Source organism: Larus michahellis, chromosome 6 (genome assembly GCF_964199755.1).
Source record: "Larus michahellis chromosome 6, bLarMic1.1, whole genome shotgun sequence".
In the NCBI taxonomy this organism is placed as follows: Eukaryota; Metazoa; Chordata; class Aves; order Charadriiformes; family Laridae; genus Larus; species Larus michahellis.
In genome coordinates this window covers 15578161-15594484 of record NC_133901.1, presented here as the reverse complement: position 1 = coordinate 15594484, position 16324 = coordinate 15578161, and the positions used below count along the sequence as shown (strand labels likewise).

Sequence of the window (16324 nt, the reverse complement as noted above, 5' to 3'; positions counted from 1 at the left end):
GGAGCAAAAGCTCCTTGCGTGCAGCAGAGGGAGGTGCGATGTGCAGCAGGATCAAATGAGGAGCAAATTCTTGATGCCCTGAGTGCTTAAAAGCCAGCATGGTATCAAACCCTCTGGGGCCTGAACCCTTTTGTACCGCACTGCTGGGCTCGAATAGGAAAACGCCTCTTTCTATCCTCGCCCTTTGGCAAGAGCAGCGCATGGGACGCTCTTTTGGGGCCCCAGCCCTGCGTGCAGCAGGATTTGCAGGGCCGGCTGGCTTGTGGCGTGACAAGCTGCTCGATGAAGGCTTTGAAAAGCTTTGCCTTATCTGCTCATCCTTGCCGCCCATAACTGGCCCCACACGCTCGGGGCCGCCGGGTTGAGGCCTCACCACCACGGGCCATCTGCCTGCCGGCACCGCTGCCGGTGGCCTCGGTTCCCCCTTTGCTCCGGCCTGAGCACCCGGCCTCGGTCTGCTGCAATCCCCGTCATGGTGGGATTACTGGGCACCGTCGTCTGGAGCTCAGACTGCCAGCGAGGTTTTCCGCATGCCCTCTTGTTTAACTTGATTTTCGTGGTCAAAAAAGAAAAAGAGCAGCTCAAGGACCTGTTAGCAACGTGGCTGGTGGCCAGGTGTGGATTGAGGCGAGGTCCAGTATGCGAAGAGCATCGCGGCACATAAGGACCATCCATCTCTCCACTGCCACATCTAGGGACGGAGTTTGGTTGGGCTGTGAAAACAGCCTGCAAAGAGAAGAGCCCTCAGCAGCATGGCCCCGCCACCCCGCACAGGGATGGGGCTGGGAGCCGGGGGCCACCCCAGCTCAGCCTGCTTTGACCAACTAAAATAGAGGCCAACGCGACCAGGCAGTCCTAGGGTGTTTGAGCTTTTCTCCAGCCCGTCAGGGGAAACACAGACCCTCTGACAGAGTCGAATCCTTGTGGAGCAGCCCTTGCCCTCCACCCCCATCCTGCAGCCTTTTGCAGACCCTGCTGCTCCCTGGGGATTTTTCCCAGCCTAGAAATGGGGCCAGTTAAGCAGTGGGGGACCACTGCCAGGAGCTCCTGGAGGGGCTTTCCTCACGGTGCGAACACTGAGCGGTCCTCACCAGCTTTAGCCCCGCTTGGTGGCAGGGGAGAGAGAAGGGGACGGAGGCAGCCGGACCCACTGGCTGAGAAACTCTTGGGAAGAGGCAATATTAAATTGCACCTTGCCGGGGAGAAGCCACCCCCATTTCAAGTGGATCCCCATGCTGGACGTGGCTTTGTGAAAGCCACGGCAGCATCCAGCCCTGGGAGCAACAGCCCCAGGGCTGGCATAAGGGCAGTGGGGCTGGGGAGAGGGCAGCCCCCACCTAGTCCCAGCTCCCGTGAAGGGCACATGGCCCTGCATGCCCTGAGCAATGGGCCATACCTTGTACCACTCCTGTTCCCACCAGCACATCCCCCCCAGCCCAGGCAGCATCCCAGGGAAAGCAGGGACCCGGGCAGCCAGGGAGGAACGGAAAGCAAGATCCTTTATTGTACATAGTACAGAATGTAATGCAGCTTTGCAGGAGATACATAGCCCTGCTGAGTAAAGATTATTTCAAATCAGTCCTCAGATTAACCCCTAGACCTGCCACACTGAGCACATGGTTAAAACCCTGTCCCCAAGGTGGGGTTCCCACGACCAAACGCTCCCCACGGGTACAGGCCACTGCAGACACCGTGGGGAGAGCAACCGCGTCTACCCAGAGTTAATCTTCATACTTCCCCAAAACAAGAATGAATCAGTCAAAACCAACCAAAAAAAAAAATAAAATCCAACCAAAGCTAACTAAGGAAGAGAAAAAAATTTCCTATACAGCATTTACAACAAAAACATGTAGCCGGTCGGGGGGGGAGGATAGGCAGGTATGGATATATGAGTGGTGGAGGAGTGTTAGGAGGTGCAGCGGGGAGGGGGAGCTGGAGGGAAGCGGGGTGGGGGACCCCACTGTCCCTCCCCACCGCAGCCTTACAGCCCAGCTCCCAGGCCATGCCAAGCAGGGGGAGCGCAGCTGAGCCAGCAGGCGCCGGGGTTCAGCCCTGGCTCCCCGGGGAAAGAGAAATCGAGCGGTGAAATGGAGTGGACCAGATACTTCAGCAGCTGTCCTGGTGAGCCGTGGGCACCAAGGGCTCCCCGCTGCAAACGTGCCACTGGGAAAGCCAGGGGGGCAGCCCCAGGGGGCTCCGGGAACAGCAGCCAGGCTGCAAAAAATAGCTTTGCCTTAAAATACAAAAAAATCTACAAAAATCAGTTTAGAAACTTTTTTTTTTTTCCTAAAACATCCAAAAAAAAAAAAAAAAAGGGGGGGGGGGGATAGTGTCAGGGTCTCCTCCCCTGAAATGCAACCCATGGCACACAGCCAGAGCTGGGGAGGCTTGAGGGGCAGGGAGAGGACATGGCGGCGGGGCTGGGAAACTGTTATATCAGGTTAAATCACGGGGGAGGGGCAGTCGGGAAAGAAGGCAGAAGGCTCCTCGGGGTTGGGGTAGGATGCTGCGCACATCAGCCCCGGGGTGCTGGCCCAGGCAGCCACCCCCCGCATCCCTCCTCTGTGCAAATCAAAGCCCTTTCCACCACACAAGGCAGCTACGCGGATCGCGCTCGATGCAAAGCGGATTGTCATGACAATTGGCCAGGGGGCCACGGCGGCTCAGCCCAGTCCCGGGGCACTGCTGGAGCCGTGCACCCCCGCCACCCCGGCAAGGAACGGGGCCAGGGTCAGAGACTGTGTCTTTAGCTCCCGGAGCCCCAAAACATCGCGCCAATGCTCGGCGCAAGGTGCCAGCCACGGGCAGTCCTACGCACTAGCCCTTGGACAGTAAGGGTGGGAATTCGGCAGCGACACACACCGGGCATTTTAGATTCCTCCAATTTGTGTGCGTGCGCACATGCGGTTTCTTGTTTGTTTTGTGTGTTTGGTTTTTTTTTTTCCTCCTTAAGAACAGCAAAAAAAATATTCTTTACAAAACCGTATTTGCCCAAAGTGGATGCGCTAGTGCTCGTGGCTCTGCCGGCTGGCCGAGTCAGTAAGCGAAGCCCTCCGCGTAGGGAAGGCTGCCGCAGGGATCCATCTCCAGGAGGTACGCCGGGCTGTCCTCAAAGTGTGTCAGCGGCACTGTCTCCTCCTCGGGCACCGGGCAGTCGGGCTCCGTCTTCAGGAAGGGACGCTGGTTGTCGGGGTAGGCCATGGAAAAGAGGGCGTCGGGGTCGCAGACAAACTTATAGACGTACCGCTCGCCGGCCACCTGCGGCGAGGAGGAGGAGGGATGAGAGGTGCCCGGCGCAACCCACACTAGACCTAGCTGTGCTCCTGCCGTGCCCCAGGATGGCGGGGTGACAGTGGGGGACAGTCAAACCCTCCACCCACCCCCCTGTGACAGCGCGTCACTCGCCTTCTGCATGATGCCCTTCTCGTAGTAGTAGCGCAGGGAGCGGCTGAGCTTGTCGTAGTTCATGGCCGGCCGGTTCTTCTGGATGCCCCAGCGCCGCGCTACCTGTGGGGAGAGAGGTAGCAGCCGTCAAGGCTCCAGCCAGGGCCTGGAGCTGCATCCTCAAAGGAAATCGCAACCGAAATGTGGGGCAGGGGCTCATTCCTGGGGGTTGGAGCAGCCGGGGGTGAAAGCGTCACCGCGGTCCCGCAGCAGTTCCCCGCCTGCTGTGAGAAATGCTCCAGCTCCAAGCGCCGGCTGCCACACCACCACCACCGCCGCCGCCAAACCGGGGGCCGAATTCAAAGACGTTTGATTAGGGGAGCCTGCCAAAAAAGCTGCTTCAAAAAACCACAATTTCCATGCACGGCATAAGAGATATTATGGGTAATTACCCACAATGCGCAGCTCGGTGCTACAGCTGCTTTCAATTACTCCCCAAACAGCTTCTTCCTCTGTGTCACCCTCCTGCAGAGCGGCACGGCTCCAGCACAGCACCGTGCCGCCGCCGGGGACCCAGGGTGAAGAATTGGAGTGGTTTGGGAGGGAGGGAGCCGGGGCTGAGTGGAGGGTCTCGGCAAGGCACCCAAGGTGCGGCGCAGGGGCAAGGCCACCGCGGCTGGCGACGGCTGGCGGCTCCAGGAGCGGAGAGCAAGACACGTGTCTTGTTCCAAGTGTCAGACTGAACTGCTGTGTTGCATGGGAAGGATCTGCCCGCCCCATCCCGCATCCCCAGGCTGCTCCCAGGCTGCAGCCCCGGATCCAGGGCAGGACACCCCCCACCCACCCCCGCCCAAGTACCTCCTCGGGCTCAATCAGCTTGAACTCCATGCCCCGGCCGGTCCAGGCGATGAAGTGTGCGTTGGCAGGGTCGTCCAGGAGGGTGACCAGGAACTGCCAGAGCTGCAGGGACCCACGGCGCTGGTAGGGAGGACCCTCGCGATACAGGGTGGGCTCCTGCTTCACTTTACCTGCCCCCACCGAGACACATCTGGTTAAACACCCCAGCTCTGCCCCTCTCTGGGCTGTGCCCCCCAGCAGGGGACACGTACAGTGACACTGAGCTCGCCCTGTGCCGGGAACCTCCTGCGCAGGATCAGGCCACAGGGACGGAGAGGGGAGAGGTGCTGGCGACGGCGCTGCAGGCGGGGTGAGGTGTGGGGTGGTGGTAGGGACGGGGACAAGGCACGGCAGTGATGCCAAGCGGCCGTGCGGGACGATGCTCGGCAGCTCTCAACAGCACCGCACCAGCACAGGTTGGCCTTAACGGGCTGCAGCCCAGCCCCGAGTCTCCCTCCGTGAGTCCTGGTCACCCCCCAGCCCTCCTCTGGGGCCGCACTCTTACCCTCCAGCCTCTCCGGTACCACGCACGTGTCATCAAAATACAATCTTGTGTCCTTTTCATAGGAAAATCCTAGGGGAAAAAGACCCTCCGTGAGCACAGGGCACCTCCACAACCCTGACCAGACCCATAAAAACCCAAATTTGGCCCATTCCAGCACCAAGACCCCATCTCCCAGCAGCAGGAATGGCCCTATCTCCAGTTATTTTGGTGACGCCACGCTGGCTTGCCGGCTCAGCGGCACGCAGCTCTGTCCCCCGCCTCGCCCCAGGGAGCTGGGAGAACCAAAACCCTCTTAGCAGCTATATCAGGTACGTTATCCCGGATTACGTGGCGCTGCCGTGCCCTCATGGCATGCTCACAGGGGCCAGCGGCTGCGCGGCACAGGCCTTATTTCTAGCAGCGGTGCCGGTGCCGCTGGCATGCAGGCTCTCACGTGCACCGCCGTGCTCTCATGGGGGGGTTTTGGGGTGCCCAGCAGCTCTGCCTGCCCCGAGGGAGGGATGGGACGGGACGTGGCGGGGACACTGGTGAGCACTCACCGTCATGGCTGCTGGGGAAGACGCTCCCCCGCAGGTACGAGGACTGGCAGTTAGGCACTTCTGCGAGGGAGATGAAGGCAGCGTTACGGGTGTACAGCCCGCGGGGCCCACCGGGCGCTCAGCGGCACAATCCTCGCCCGAGCACGTCACGCAGCCAAACCTGGGCATCTCCCCCCACAGCACACCCTGGGCCACCGCACCCCTCCCCAGCATCCCCCCTCCTCCCCCACGTTTTGGGGGAAAACCAGTACGATTTACGGGGAGGCAGTGACATTGAACGCGTGCAGGGAGCAAGGTTTAAGTCAGCTTGGGTTTTCATCACATTATTTGGGGCCCGCGGGAAGGGAGGCATCACTGCACCTCCCCTGCCATCTGCTCAGCCGTGCCACCCTCTATCCCGAGGTCGGGGTATTTTTAGGTCCTAAGGCGATTAGAGGATTTTTTTTCCATGATGCTGGTGGGGTCCAGCAGCCAGAAATCACAGCTGGCCTCAGGCCAGGGCTGTCGGGGGAACCGTTGGGTGCTGCAGGGCACCCCAGCCCGTGGCTATGGCACAGACCACGCCGCCTGCCACCTGGTGAACGTGTGCTCTATCCCTCCCCGCCCCCCCACACACCCCGGCTTCGGAAAGGAAAGAGAGGGGGGAAGAAAAGATATCACCTACCAGGCAAGGCAGCAGCCTTGGGACCACCAGAGCCCCGGGACTCAGCCCTGCGCCCACCATGCTGCTGCCTGTGAGCCGCTGCTGTGACCCACCCCCACCCCGGGCGTCAGCACCCGGCTGCCCCCCCGACTCACACCCACCTGAGTCGATGCAGTAGTCCCGGGGCTCCTGCTTGATGCCCATAGGGGGCTGGAAGCCATGGCCGGGGGGGCCGGGCAGGTTGGGGCCGCCATGCTCGTAGAGCGGGTCGTGGTATTCCTGCTTGAATCCCTGAGGGGGGCGGGGGGCGGTGGGGCCGAGGGGCTCCGAAAGCTGCCGGTGGTAGACGGGGCGGCTCTCCCCCGAGACCCCGGGCTGCGGCGGGAAGGGGTGGCAGGGCTCAGACAGCTGCCTCTGAAACCTGGGAGGGGGTTGGGGGGGGAAGAGGGACATGGCGTGATGGAGGGGTGTCGGGGTCAGGCACGCCACCGGCTCCCACCCCACACCGGGACCCTGTGCAGGCTCTCAGTGCCCTCAGCCCCGGGTGCTCCTGGGGTGGTTTGGGTGGTGTTGTGTCCCACCCGCAGCGGGCTGGGACAATTCCTCAGCACAGCCACCAGGTGGGGGACCCGGTGGGGTGCTGGGGAGCCCCATCCCCTTCTCCAAGCACTGGGGGCACCCCACCGGGGGAGTGGGACAGCGTGTGGGCCATCACTGCAAAGCATGATGGCAGCCCTGAGCTGCAGTGGGGATGTCTGGGTAACAGCGAGAGAGGGAAACAAAAAAAAACCAAAAAAAAACCCAAAACAACAAACAAACCTGAACCACCCCACAACAGGGAAGTCTCTGTGAAGCAGTACAATGCCCCCCCAGGGTGGGGGGCAGAGCCGTGGAGCTCGTGGGATGCTGCACCCAGGCCGGTGCTTACGCAAAGGCAAATCCACCCAGCAGCCCCAGCTGGCCGCTAATCCGCCTGCGCCGCTGGGATTAAACCTTGAACTCGGCGGCAGGGAGCACTATTTTCAGCTCCAGGGTGCTGCCGCTGCCAGCTCGAGCCCCAGCAGAGTCCATCCTGGCTGTGGAGGATCGGGGACCATCTCGAGGGGGTGCTGCTGCATCCCCTCGCCCTCCGGCACCTTGAAAGGTGATCTCAGCGCCCGGCTCCTCTTGGCCGGCCGTGCGCCATTTGGCTTGGTAACCGGAGCCCTCCCAGCTGCCGGGCTGGGATTACTCCATTTCCGAGCCGTGTCCCTCTGCCCTTCCTGAATGAAACCCAAACCCTGCGCTGGCATGGCGCTTCCCGAGGGGTCGCAGCCAGCCCCGCGCATAGCTCGAAGGTCGCCCAGAGCAGAGCCCTGCTTCGGTGGGGAGGGATGCTCGCCTGCTGCGAGCGCATCCCCCGGGTTTCCATGGTCCCACTGCGGGGCCTTTGCTAGGCTGCCACGTCCAGCCCTGTGCCCATAGGGGACACCTCGCTACCAGTGACACAGCAAAGGGCACCCAGGAGGCCACAAGCAAAGCCAGAGTCGACTGTGACCTTGCCACGCTGCCTACTGATAGCACGAGCAAAGCCGGGGCAAGGGAGGGGACCAGCAAAGCCTCCAGGGATGTGGGGGTGACAAGGGACAAAGCCGCGGCTTGGAGAGGAAGCGGGGAGCAGGGTCTCTCCCTCCACAGCCCCAAAAAATCACGGGGATGCTGTGAGATGCACGGGGGAGCTAAGGACTGACCCTCGGCCTAGGGGTGCTCCGGGGCAGGACAGGGATGCCCACAGCTCCCCAGCCCGGCAGGGCTCAGCTCAGACGGCAGAAAGCTGCAGCGGGTGGGAGAGAGGAGAGCGAGAGCCCTGACTCAGCACCATCACCCGCCACCGCAGGGACGGACGCAGCCAGCGGCCTCTGCCGCCCTCGCCTTTCCCCAGGGGGGAGGCGAAGGGTCTGCGCTGTGTCCCCAGGGCTGGAAGGAGCAGGTCCCCGTCCGCAGGGAGCTGCCTTGTGGGGAGAAAGAGACACGAGATCCCAGTGGGAAGCGGCAAGTTTTGCCGCGCTGGCTTCCATGGGCCCCCAGGCAGCAATGTCTGGCCCATGGTCTGCAACTGCAGCAAGGGGAGAGGCATCCCCCTGCCCTCCTCACGCTCTGAGACCACCCATCCATCCCACGAGGGCCAAAGTCCCCCAAAACACCTAGAAGATGCCAGCACTCGCTTAAGGGAGGGGGGGGAAGCCTTACCTGTGCTCTGCGGGGTATTGGTTTTCAGACATCATCTTTGGCATGTGCATGGGCGGGTGAGGCGGCCGCGGCACGGCGAAGGTCTGCTGCCTCTGCTCCTGCAGCGGGTGTGGGGCTGGGGCCGCCCCATGGGCAGCTGCCTGCACGGCCGGGGCCGGCGGCGGCAGGGCCGATCCCTGGTGCGCAGGAGACACCGGCGTGGCGGGCGGCGTTAATGGCTTGAACCCGGCGGGGGGCTTCCTGTCGTAGGCACTGCAGAGAGGAGAGGGGCCCGGGACTGACGGCGATGCTAACGAAGACGCCGGGCAGCGCAGGCTGACAAACACAATGAGTCCCCACGCCACGAGCCAAGGGGTCTGCGGGCAGCATCCACCCTCCCGCTACCTACCAGCAGTTGTAGAGGCACTTGTCCCCATAGCCGGTGCAGAGAGCCTGCTCGTGGCTGCAGGACGACAGCTCCGAGGAAGGGCTGTGCAGCTCCCGCTTGATCTTTGCTGGAGGTGGGGCATGCAGGACCACTGCAACGAGACCGGGGAGGATACAGGCTCACCCGCGCGGAAGAAGGCGATGGGGGACATCACCCCTGGGAACATCCCCTTGGGTGCTCTTTGCTTGGGAACCAGGTGTCAAAAACCCCCCCCGCCCCGCCAGGAGCATCAGGCAACCAAACCGTGGCAGGAGGATGCCCCAGCAGACAGAGCTGGGGTGGCAGGGCTGACTTCTGCAGGGGAGAGCAGAGCTCCCAGGGCTGGGAACAGTCCCTCTGGCCCAGGACATCGCTCATGGAACGGGAGTCGTTCCCACTGGTATCCAGGAGGGGAACGGCGCAGGGCAAGGGGGGGCAGAGCAAGGGCTGTGAGAAGGGAACCATCAGCTTGACAATAGCCACGGATGAGACGCGTGCCCCGACCAGGCCAAAAGCCGCTTGGCGAGGGGAGACGAGACTGGGCGCCGCAGGCAGCAGCCACCTCCCTGAGCCGCAGGGCGAGGAACCGCGGGGCTTGGCAGCCTGGAGCTCCAAGAGCTTGTAAGCGGGACACAGCAACCCGCTCACCCTCGCAGGGACATACCCAGCTCCCAATTAGCCAGCAAGCAGCTAAATGGGATCCACCTTCCCCCAGTTCCAAGGGGGTTCAGTCCCAGGGTCCAGCAATTTTATCAGCTCAAGTGGCAAACGTCCCATTAAACCCAAATCCTTCCCAGCCCCCCAAGCCCGCTTGCTATATATAATTTTAAACCGAATAATATATGCTTAACCTAATTCATTACTAAAAGCAGGCGCTCTAGGAAAGGGAAAGCGCCTCAGAGATCTTTACCTAAATAGTGCCTGCGGAGGAAAGCCAAGACTAATCGGAAGTGGAGTATTAGCTTCATGCAAAGCCTAAACACAGCCCAGCTACAGCAGAGAGGAGCAAATAGCTCCAGGACAACTGTTCACAGCTTGCCAGGTAATTAGCTGCTCCCCTAATTTGTCAAAACCTTTAAAGAGCTGCTGACTCCCCCCCTCCCTCTACCCCCTCCCGAAACAGCCCAGCACAGCTGGTACCAAGGGCATAAACCTCCCCCCCACCCCGAAAGGAGGATTTGAAACACGAAGCCCAGCGCTGAGGCAGCACAGCCTCCCGCCCGCCTTCCACCCGCTCCCCAGCCGGATTTAGCCCCCTCCTCCTTCTCCCCCCGCCCCGGGGTGAGGTTTTGCCGCTCTCAGCATTTCTGGCCTTAACGGGGGGCCGGCGCGGCGGCGGCAAAGCCCGGGCGCCCCACGAGCCACGGGAACGCAAAGAGGAACGGGCTTTGGAAGGGCTCCAGCTGCCTATCGCGGGCATGTTTCTCCCTAACAGGCTCCGTGTTGTTGAAGCGGGTTGTTTTTCCGCCAGCCCGTACAATGGGGTCTGGTTATTCATTGAAGGGGAGGGGCGGGGGGGAAGAAGAAAAAAAAAAAAAAAGAAAAAAAAAAGTCTTCAAGCAGGCACCACCCTCCATTCACAAACAATTCGGAGCGCTCCATTCATGCGGTCGGGGGAAGAGAGAAGAGGGAGAAAAAAAAAAAAAAAAAAAGGAAAAGAAAAATTTCCCCTGAGCTTAGCTCTGCCATTCAAGAAAAGGGAAACAAGCCATAAGATCCTAACAGAGACCAGCTGGCCAAGCCCGGACTTTGTGCAACGTTTGAATTCCTTACACAAACACCACGGGGCCGGCCGGCGCTGCTCGGCAAGCGCTGCCAAGCTCATGGCTGGCCGGGGCGGCGAGGCCGGAGCACCCGGCAGTGGGGGCTGAGGGGGCCACAGAGGCCGGTGGTGGGCTCTCGGGGGTTTTGGGTCCCCGGGAGCGAACGGCCGGGCAGGGAGAGGGGAAGGCTGCAGGAGGGTTCCCAGGGAAGGGGATGCTCTGTCCCGGCGCCCAAATGCCTCAAAGGCACATTGGGTGCGTGAGCGCTTCTAACCTTTCCGGTCCTGCGCTCGGAACTGTAATTATAAGCTAAAAAAAAATATAAAAATAGGCAGAGGAAGCAGCTTAACTATAGATGGGGCCAGTGAACACGCCTCAGCACACCCGCGCTGGGACTGAGCCACGGGAGCGGCGAGAGCACCCATGGGTGCCCGACAGCCCCTCTCTGGGCAGCGTTAGCGCCTGGGGATGGATGGACCCTGGGGAGGCCAGCAAGGGGACCAGCCACGTGTGCCACTGCTGTGCCCGGCTGGCAAGGCAGCCCAACCGGGAGGGGAAGATGGGGGGTCTCAGGTGTACACACACCCCTCCTCCCCCAGTGCCGTACCGCCAGCCAAGCCGGAGATGCCCCAAACGTCAACCTTCAGCCAAGACATCCCCTGTGGGAAAGGTGACACCCCAAAGCCATTCGGGGCCTTGAATCCCTTGGTGGGGGGACAGGGCAGGTTGTTCCCAACCATCAGCATGAGGGGACTTCTAAGAGGCTGAGCCTGAAGGATGCTGGCTTTCCCTGTGGCACCCACTGTCCGAGCCATGAGGAAGGTGACCAAACCACCATTTCCAGCCCGGCCACTGGCTTGGGACCTTGGCACCCACTCAAGCCGTCACCTGGGAGCCGAGCTCCATGCCTACCCTTCCATCCCCCGGCGTTACAGGACGCACCCAAGGTCACACCAGGAGAGGAGCCAGAAATAGAAGCCAGGCTCTTGCTTTCCTTTGTTTAAACAACCCTTCCTCAGAAACAAACCTCCTGCTTTCATTTTGGTGTGTAAGAAAACCCGCTCTGCACCCTGCCCGTGGCTTTAGCCACGTGCCGCCCATCCAGGGGCCCACAAGTTCCCAGGGAGCAAACCCCTGCAAAAGACAAAGCCTCTCGCGGTGCCTGATCTCCCCAGCACGACCCCATCGCTCCCCAGTTATTTAAATGACCAATCATGATATAACGTTGTACGTATACCCTCTAGCCCAGGACCGTGCCACCAGCGAGCCTGCATCTACGCCAGGCCAGGGACGCGGTGCGAAGGCCAGTGGGCTGAGCTCTGCGGGAGTCACCCACGGCCTCCTCGCCTTCCCGGGAGGATCTGCCGCTTCTCCGGGTAGCTTAAAAGCACTGAATCCGGCCTCTTGCTGCTTGGTGCAGGGTGCTGAGAAAAAACGCATCCCTTATTCGGGGGAACCCTGCTTTCCCCATCCCCACGGTGGGATTTCCTCCCCAGCGCAGCGACCTGCTGCCCTCCAGCACCTTACGGCACTTTGCTGCCAAACCCCAACTTTATTTAAGCCTGTGTCTGCCAGGGACCTCGGCTACAAAATCAGGAACAGCAAACAGGCAGCAGCCGAGCTGCTGGCAGCTGCCGCGCGATGAGGGTTTTTCGGCAAGGCAAGAACGACGCTGCAGTTTTGAGCATCTCCGAGACTCAAGATGGCACACGTGGGAGCGTTCCCCACAGCAACAGGGTCAAAACTGAGCCCGGTTTGTCCCTTTTTCGCTGCTGTGCCGAGAAAGCTTGGCCCTGGGAACACCAAGGCCACGCAGCAGGAGACAGAGCTGGTTCGCTGGGGATAAGAGAGAGCAGCAGCTTCCTCAGAGAAAAGGCAAGGAGCTACACAACTGCAGCAACCAAGTCTAAGGCATGCCCGCAAACATCCATACAGACTAGGGAAGGATTTACCTTCCCCCAGGAGCTAACAGACACCGAACCCCAATGGGACCCCCAGCCCGGGAAAGGAACACCTAGCAAAACCCGGGCGCAGGGGGGAGGCTGCACCAGATTCGTCCCTCTCTTCTTTCCTACACCACGTGCTTCAAAACGAGAGTGACATGAGAAGACGGGGCCAGAAAGCTTGTAAGCTAGAGACTCTCGTCTCTTTAAATGCTTTCCAGTACTGGTGCGGAAGAGCCGGGCTCCCCATCTCCCTCCACCCGGTCCGAGCCCCCCAGCCAGCACAGCCCTCTGCACGCCAGCGAGGGAAACCTTTGCTTTCCCTCCCCGGCAAAGTTAAGGAAAGTTATTATAGCGGGGAGTCACACAGGGAGATCTCCTTCCAAGTGACAAAGTTGGTTCAACACCAGGTCTGCAGAGGCCGAGCAGGTCAGGAGAAAATTTAAAAGTCTTGACCAAATGCCTTTTTTATTTTCTTCTTCCTTTCTTTCTTTCTTTCCCTACTTCGCCCTGAAAAAGTTCGTCTCTTTGAGCTCTTCAGGTTACAAGGAAACAAGAGACTGCCAAAAGGCACTGGAAACAGCTTCAGCTCTAAGAGCCACCCTCCCACGCACGCTGCAGTTTCTACCGCTCCAAGCAAGAGCTGCCGGGCTGCGCTAGGATGTCAACAGCCAGTTGTGTTTCTGACTCTGGGCTCGCCTTTTATCTCAGGGGAGACAAGGGAAAAAAGTGCATCTGAAACTCGGGCTGTCTGGAACAGTTTAATGGCAAGCTTCCCACTCAGAAGTAATCAAAGAGCAATAATTAACATGCGTTTACTGTAGGAGAAGATACCCTTGCTGCATGCTGTGACAAAGCTGGAATGAAAAAATCTGTTCGACTGCAGGCTAAATTTGATTTCCTTTAAGTTCTATAGCTGTCTGGCTCAGCAGCAAAACCCAGCCACCAACACTAAGCTACTACTTCTGTTTGCCAGGTAACGACTCAAAACATCCTGATCCCCACCCCCCACTCCCCCGCCCCCCCCCTGCTTCCCCTCCAACCGAGCCTTCAACGCCAGGAGAGCCAGCGCCCGGATCGCCGTGCAACCACCACACGCCATTAACCAGCCCCTGCCCTCGCCGCTAACCCGTTCCGGCAACGAACCGCGGCTCAGAACCAACTCTCGCTCTTATGCAATTCAAGAGGGACTGCATTTTCACTGGCCTCCTTTTAAACATGCTTGCTTGCCAGTAATTAATGCTGCTTAAAGCGGCTCAAGTTTCACCGCTCAGGTCCGCTCTTGCCAACAGCGCTGGGCCAGGACTGTAAAAAGCTCTAGAAACTGCAGAGATTGTGGCTAACCCAGGAGCCCAGCACGGGCTCTCGCATCCACTTGAAAAGGAAAAGGAACATTTATGACCAAATCAACGTTACTATGAACAAGCAGCGAGTCTCAGAGGAGCCCAGAGATCAGTTAGAGCTATTTCCATGCGTTTGGTTATAATTTTCCCCGTTTACAAAAGACAGGGCATTGCAAGTCTCATCTCGATGAGCCCAAACCACACGTGCTTTCTCCCAAAAGTCCGTGATTTCACAGTTTCAGCCCCAGCAACAACTGCCGTGCCAAGGAAGCGGCTTCACACCCAGCGCCAGGTTTTGCACAGGCACCCAAACACTTTCCCCCTGGAGAACAAAACCCAGAACAATCACTTACAGTTGTCAGACTGGAAATCTGGGACAAATTGTTCATCATCGGGGACCTGAGCTAAAAAAACAAAACAAAACCAAAAAAAAAAAAGTGGTTTTATGGCGTTTTCAGTTCTCAAAAATAAAACACTCACAGAGAGATTTTACACAGAAAAAGGCGGAGGTAAAGACTTGCCTTCAGCTAGCCAGGCCTCTTGGAGCTGGCTGAGATCCTGGAAGAGCTCTGGAACAGAGTGAAAGACTCATGCACTCCACAGAAGAATAAATAAAACTGCCATTATTTGCAGGATTATTTCTAAACCGACGAACGTGAGGAGAGCGGTCTCGCGGGGCCGCAGCAAGGGCACGGCCGCCTGGGCGAGCCCTGCCTACCTTCCGAGTCGTGGGCCAGGTCGGTCTCCAAAAATTTCCTTTTCCTATCGGACCCCGGCCTGCCTCGGCCCTCCTCTGTGCAGGACTTCTGCAAGGAGCGGGGCGAGAGCCTGTCGGGAGGGTGGCAGCCCCCAAGGACGGGGTGTCCCCAAGGATGGGGCGACCCCCAAGGACAGGGAGAGGGGGAGGGGGCAGGGCAAACTTACCCCGGGGCCCATGAAGGGAACCTGCTGGTCGTAGAAGCCGTCCATGGTGCGGGGGAGGCGGGCAGTGCCCCCGGCCCGCTCAGCATCGACGCCGGCCGGGGAAGGGGGGTCCCCGCCTGGGCTCCGGCAGGTGCGCGGCTGGAGGGTGCAGGGGGGAGGGGGTGTCAGGATCAGGCCCTGGCCCCTGCCGCTCCTGCCGTGGCGGGTCGCAGCCCCCCGGCTCGTGATGTCACCCAATTTCTATAGAAACGGCCGTGACATCACGTGCCGTGGGAGCGGGAGGAGGGAGAACGGCAGGCCGGGCCGGCGCCACGCACGCCTCGCCTCGCCCCCCCGCCTCCCTTCGCTTCGCTTCACCTCGCCTCCCTCCGCCCCTGCCGGTGCTCGGCGCTGCAGAGCCGCGCCGCCGCCGGGCCCGTTCCCACGCCGCCCCGCGCGCCCCATTCATAAACTCCTCCTCCCGCGCGCGCGCTCCCGCGCTCTCCCTGCTGCCCCCCCCCCCCCCGCCCCGCCATTCACGCCGCGCGGCCCGCGCCATTCATAAACACCGCCCCCGCCCCGCGCCGCCCCGCCGCCAGGCCCCCGTGTACCCGGCCGGGGCGCCGCGGGCTGAGCCGCCGCGGGGGGAGCCGTGAGGGGGAGCCGGGGAAGGCGCCGCTCCGCGCCGGGACTCCGCGCTGCCGCTCCGCACCCTCCCAGCGCCCGCAGCCCCCAGCCAGCGGCCTCCGCGCGCCCCGCCCCGCGCCGCTTGTTTACCCTCCGCGCCGCCCAATGGCGAGCCGCCGCTCGGCCGTCCGCGCCGTCTGATTGGCTGCGGCGCCGCGGCGCGCCCGCCCGCGCGCCGCTCCGCCGAGCACCATTGAGGCCGGCTGGGTGGGCGGGGGCGGCAGCAGCCAATGGGCTCGGCTATATTTGCATGCCTCCGCCCAGAGCGTTTTTCATTCATAAAAAAATAGAAGGGGGAAGAGGCTGGCGGGTGGGGCTGGGGCAGCGCAGGATTTAAAGGGGCCGCGGCCTCCTCCAGGAGGGGGGCTGGGGGAGTTAACGGGAGGCCTTGGGGAGTTGGGAGGACTGCCCGGGGGGCCGGATCGGGATCGGGGGGACACACACCTGCTCCCTGCATGCCGTGCCCAAGAACCTGCCGCAGAGCAAGCTCTGCAGACGGGATGGACTTTGGGCCTTGCATGCCATGGGGTCCTCACTGCACAGGCCGTGGGGGTCCCCCCTGCTTTCTCGGAGGTGGCTTTGCACCAGCGGGGCGGTGTCACACGGGTCCCCCTGCCAGCCCGGGGATAACCCACGCCTGAGTGCTGGCTTTGGCAGCCTGTCCCCTGCAGGCACCCTGGAGGCTTGTTTGCCTTTGGGAAGGGCTCTTTGGAGGAGGTCAGAGGGAATATAGTTCCCGTGTGGGGGGAGCTTTGGGGCTGCCCTGGCCACGGATCCCCCCAGGCGGGTTCATGCTCACAAGCCCTTGCAGGACTGCAAATAGCTCAGAGGATCGGGAATGAGCTTAGGACAAAGCCATGCTGCTGGGGGCCTGCCAAGCCCCCACCCCGGCAGTGCTCTTGCAAGTGCCTCAGTTTCTCCATCTGTAACTGAAGGTGGGGAGACCCACCACAGAGACCTGCCCGCTGGCCACTCATGGAGGACGCAGCAGGTTGCAGGTTGCACAGGTTACATGAAATGTGTGGAGGTCTCACGTTGTTGTGGAGTGAGGCTCGGAAATTATTTCTGGAAAAGGGGAAAAC

At 61.0% G+C, this 16324-nt stretch overlaps 1 protein-coding gene across 1 annotated transcript; it reads right to left on the bottom strand.

The window, feature by feature from the left end:
- Window positions 1-1479: 1479 nt before the first annotated feature.
- ETV5 (ETS variant transcription factor 5) lies at window positions 1480-15315 on the bottom strand. Its single transcript, XM_074592042.1, has 13 exons — window positions 15167-15315; window positions 14577-14714; window positions 14371-14458; window positions 14174-14221; window positions 14006-14056; window positions 8586-8715; window positions 8198-8449; window positions 6130-6389; window positions 5326-5385; window positions 4787-4855; window positions 4243-4412; window positions 3406-3507; window positions 1480-3258 (listed from the first exon to the last, which is right to left on the bottom strand). Exons 2-13 carry the CDS (start codon window positions 14619-14621, stop codon window positions 3037-3039), a joined length of 1497 nt encoding a protein of 498 aa, XP_074448143.1. The 5' UTR covers window positions 14622-14714; window positions 15167-15315; the 3' UTR covers window positions 1480-3036.
- Window positions 15316-16324: the final 1009 nt, after the last annotated feature.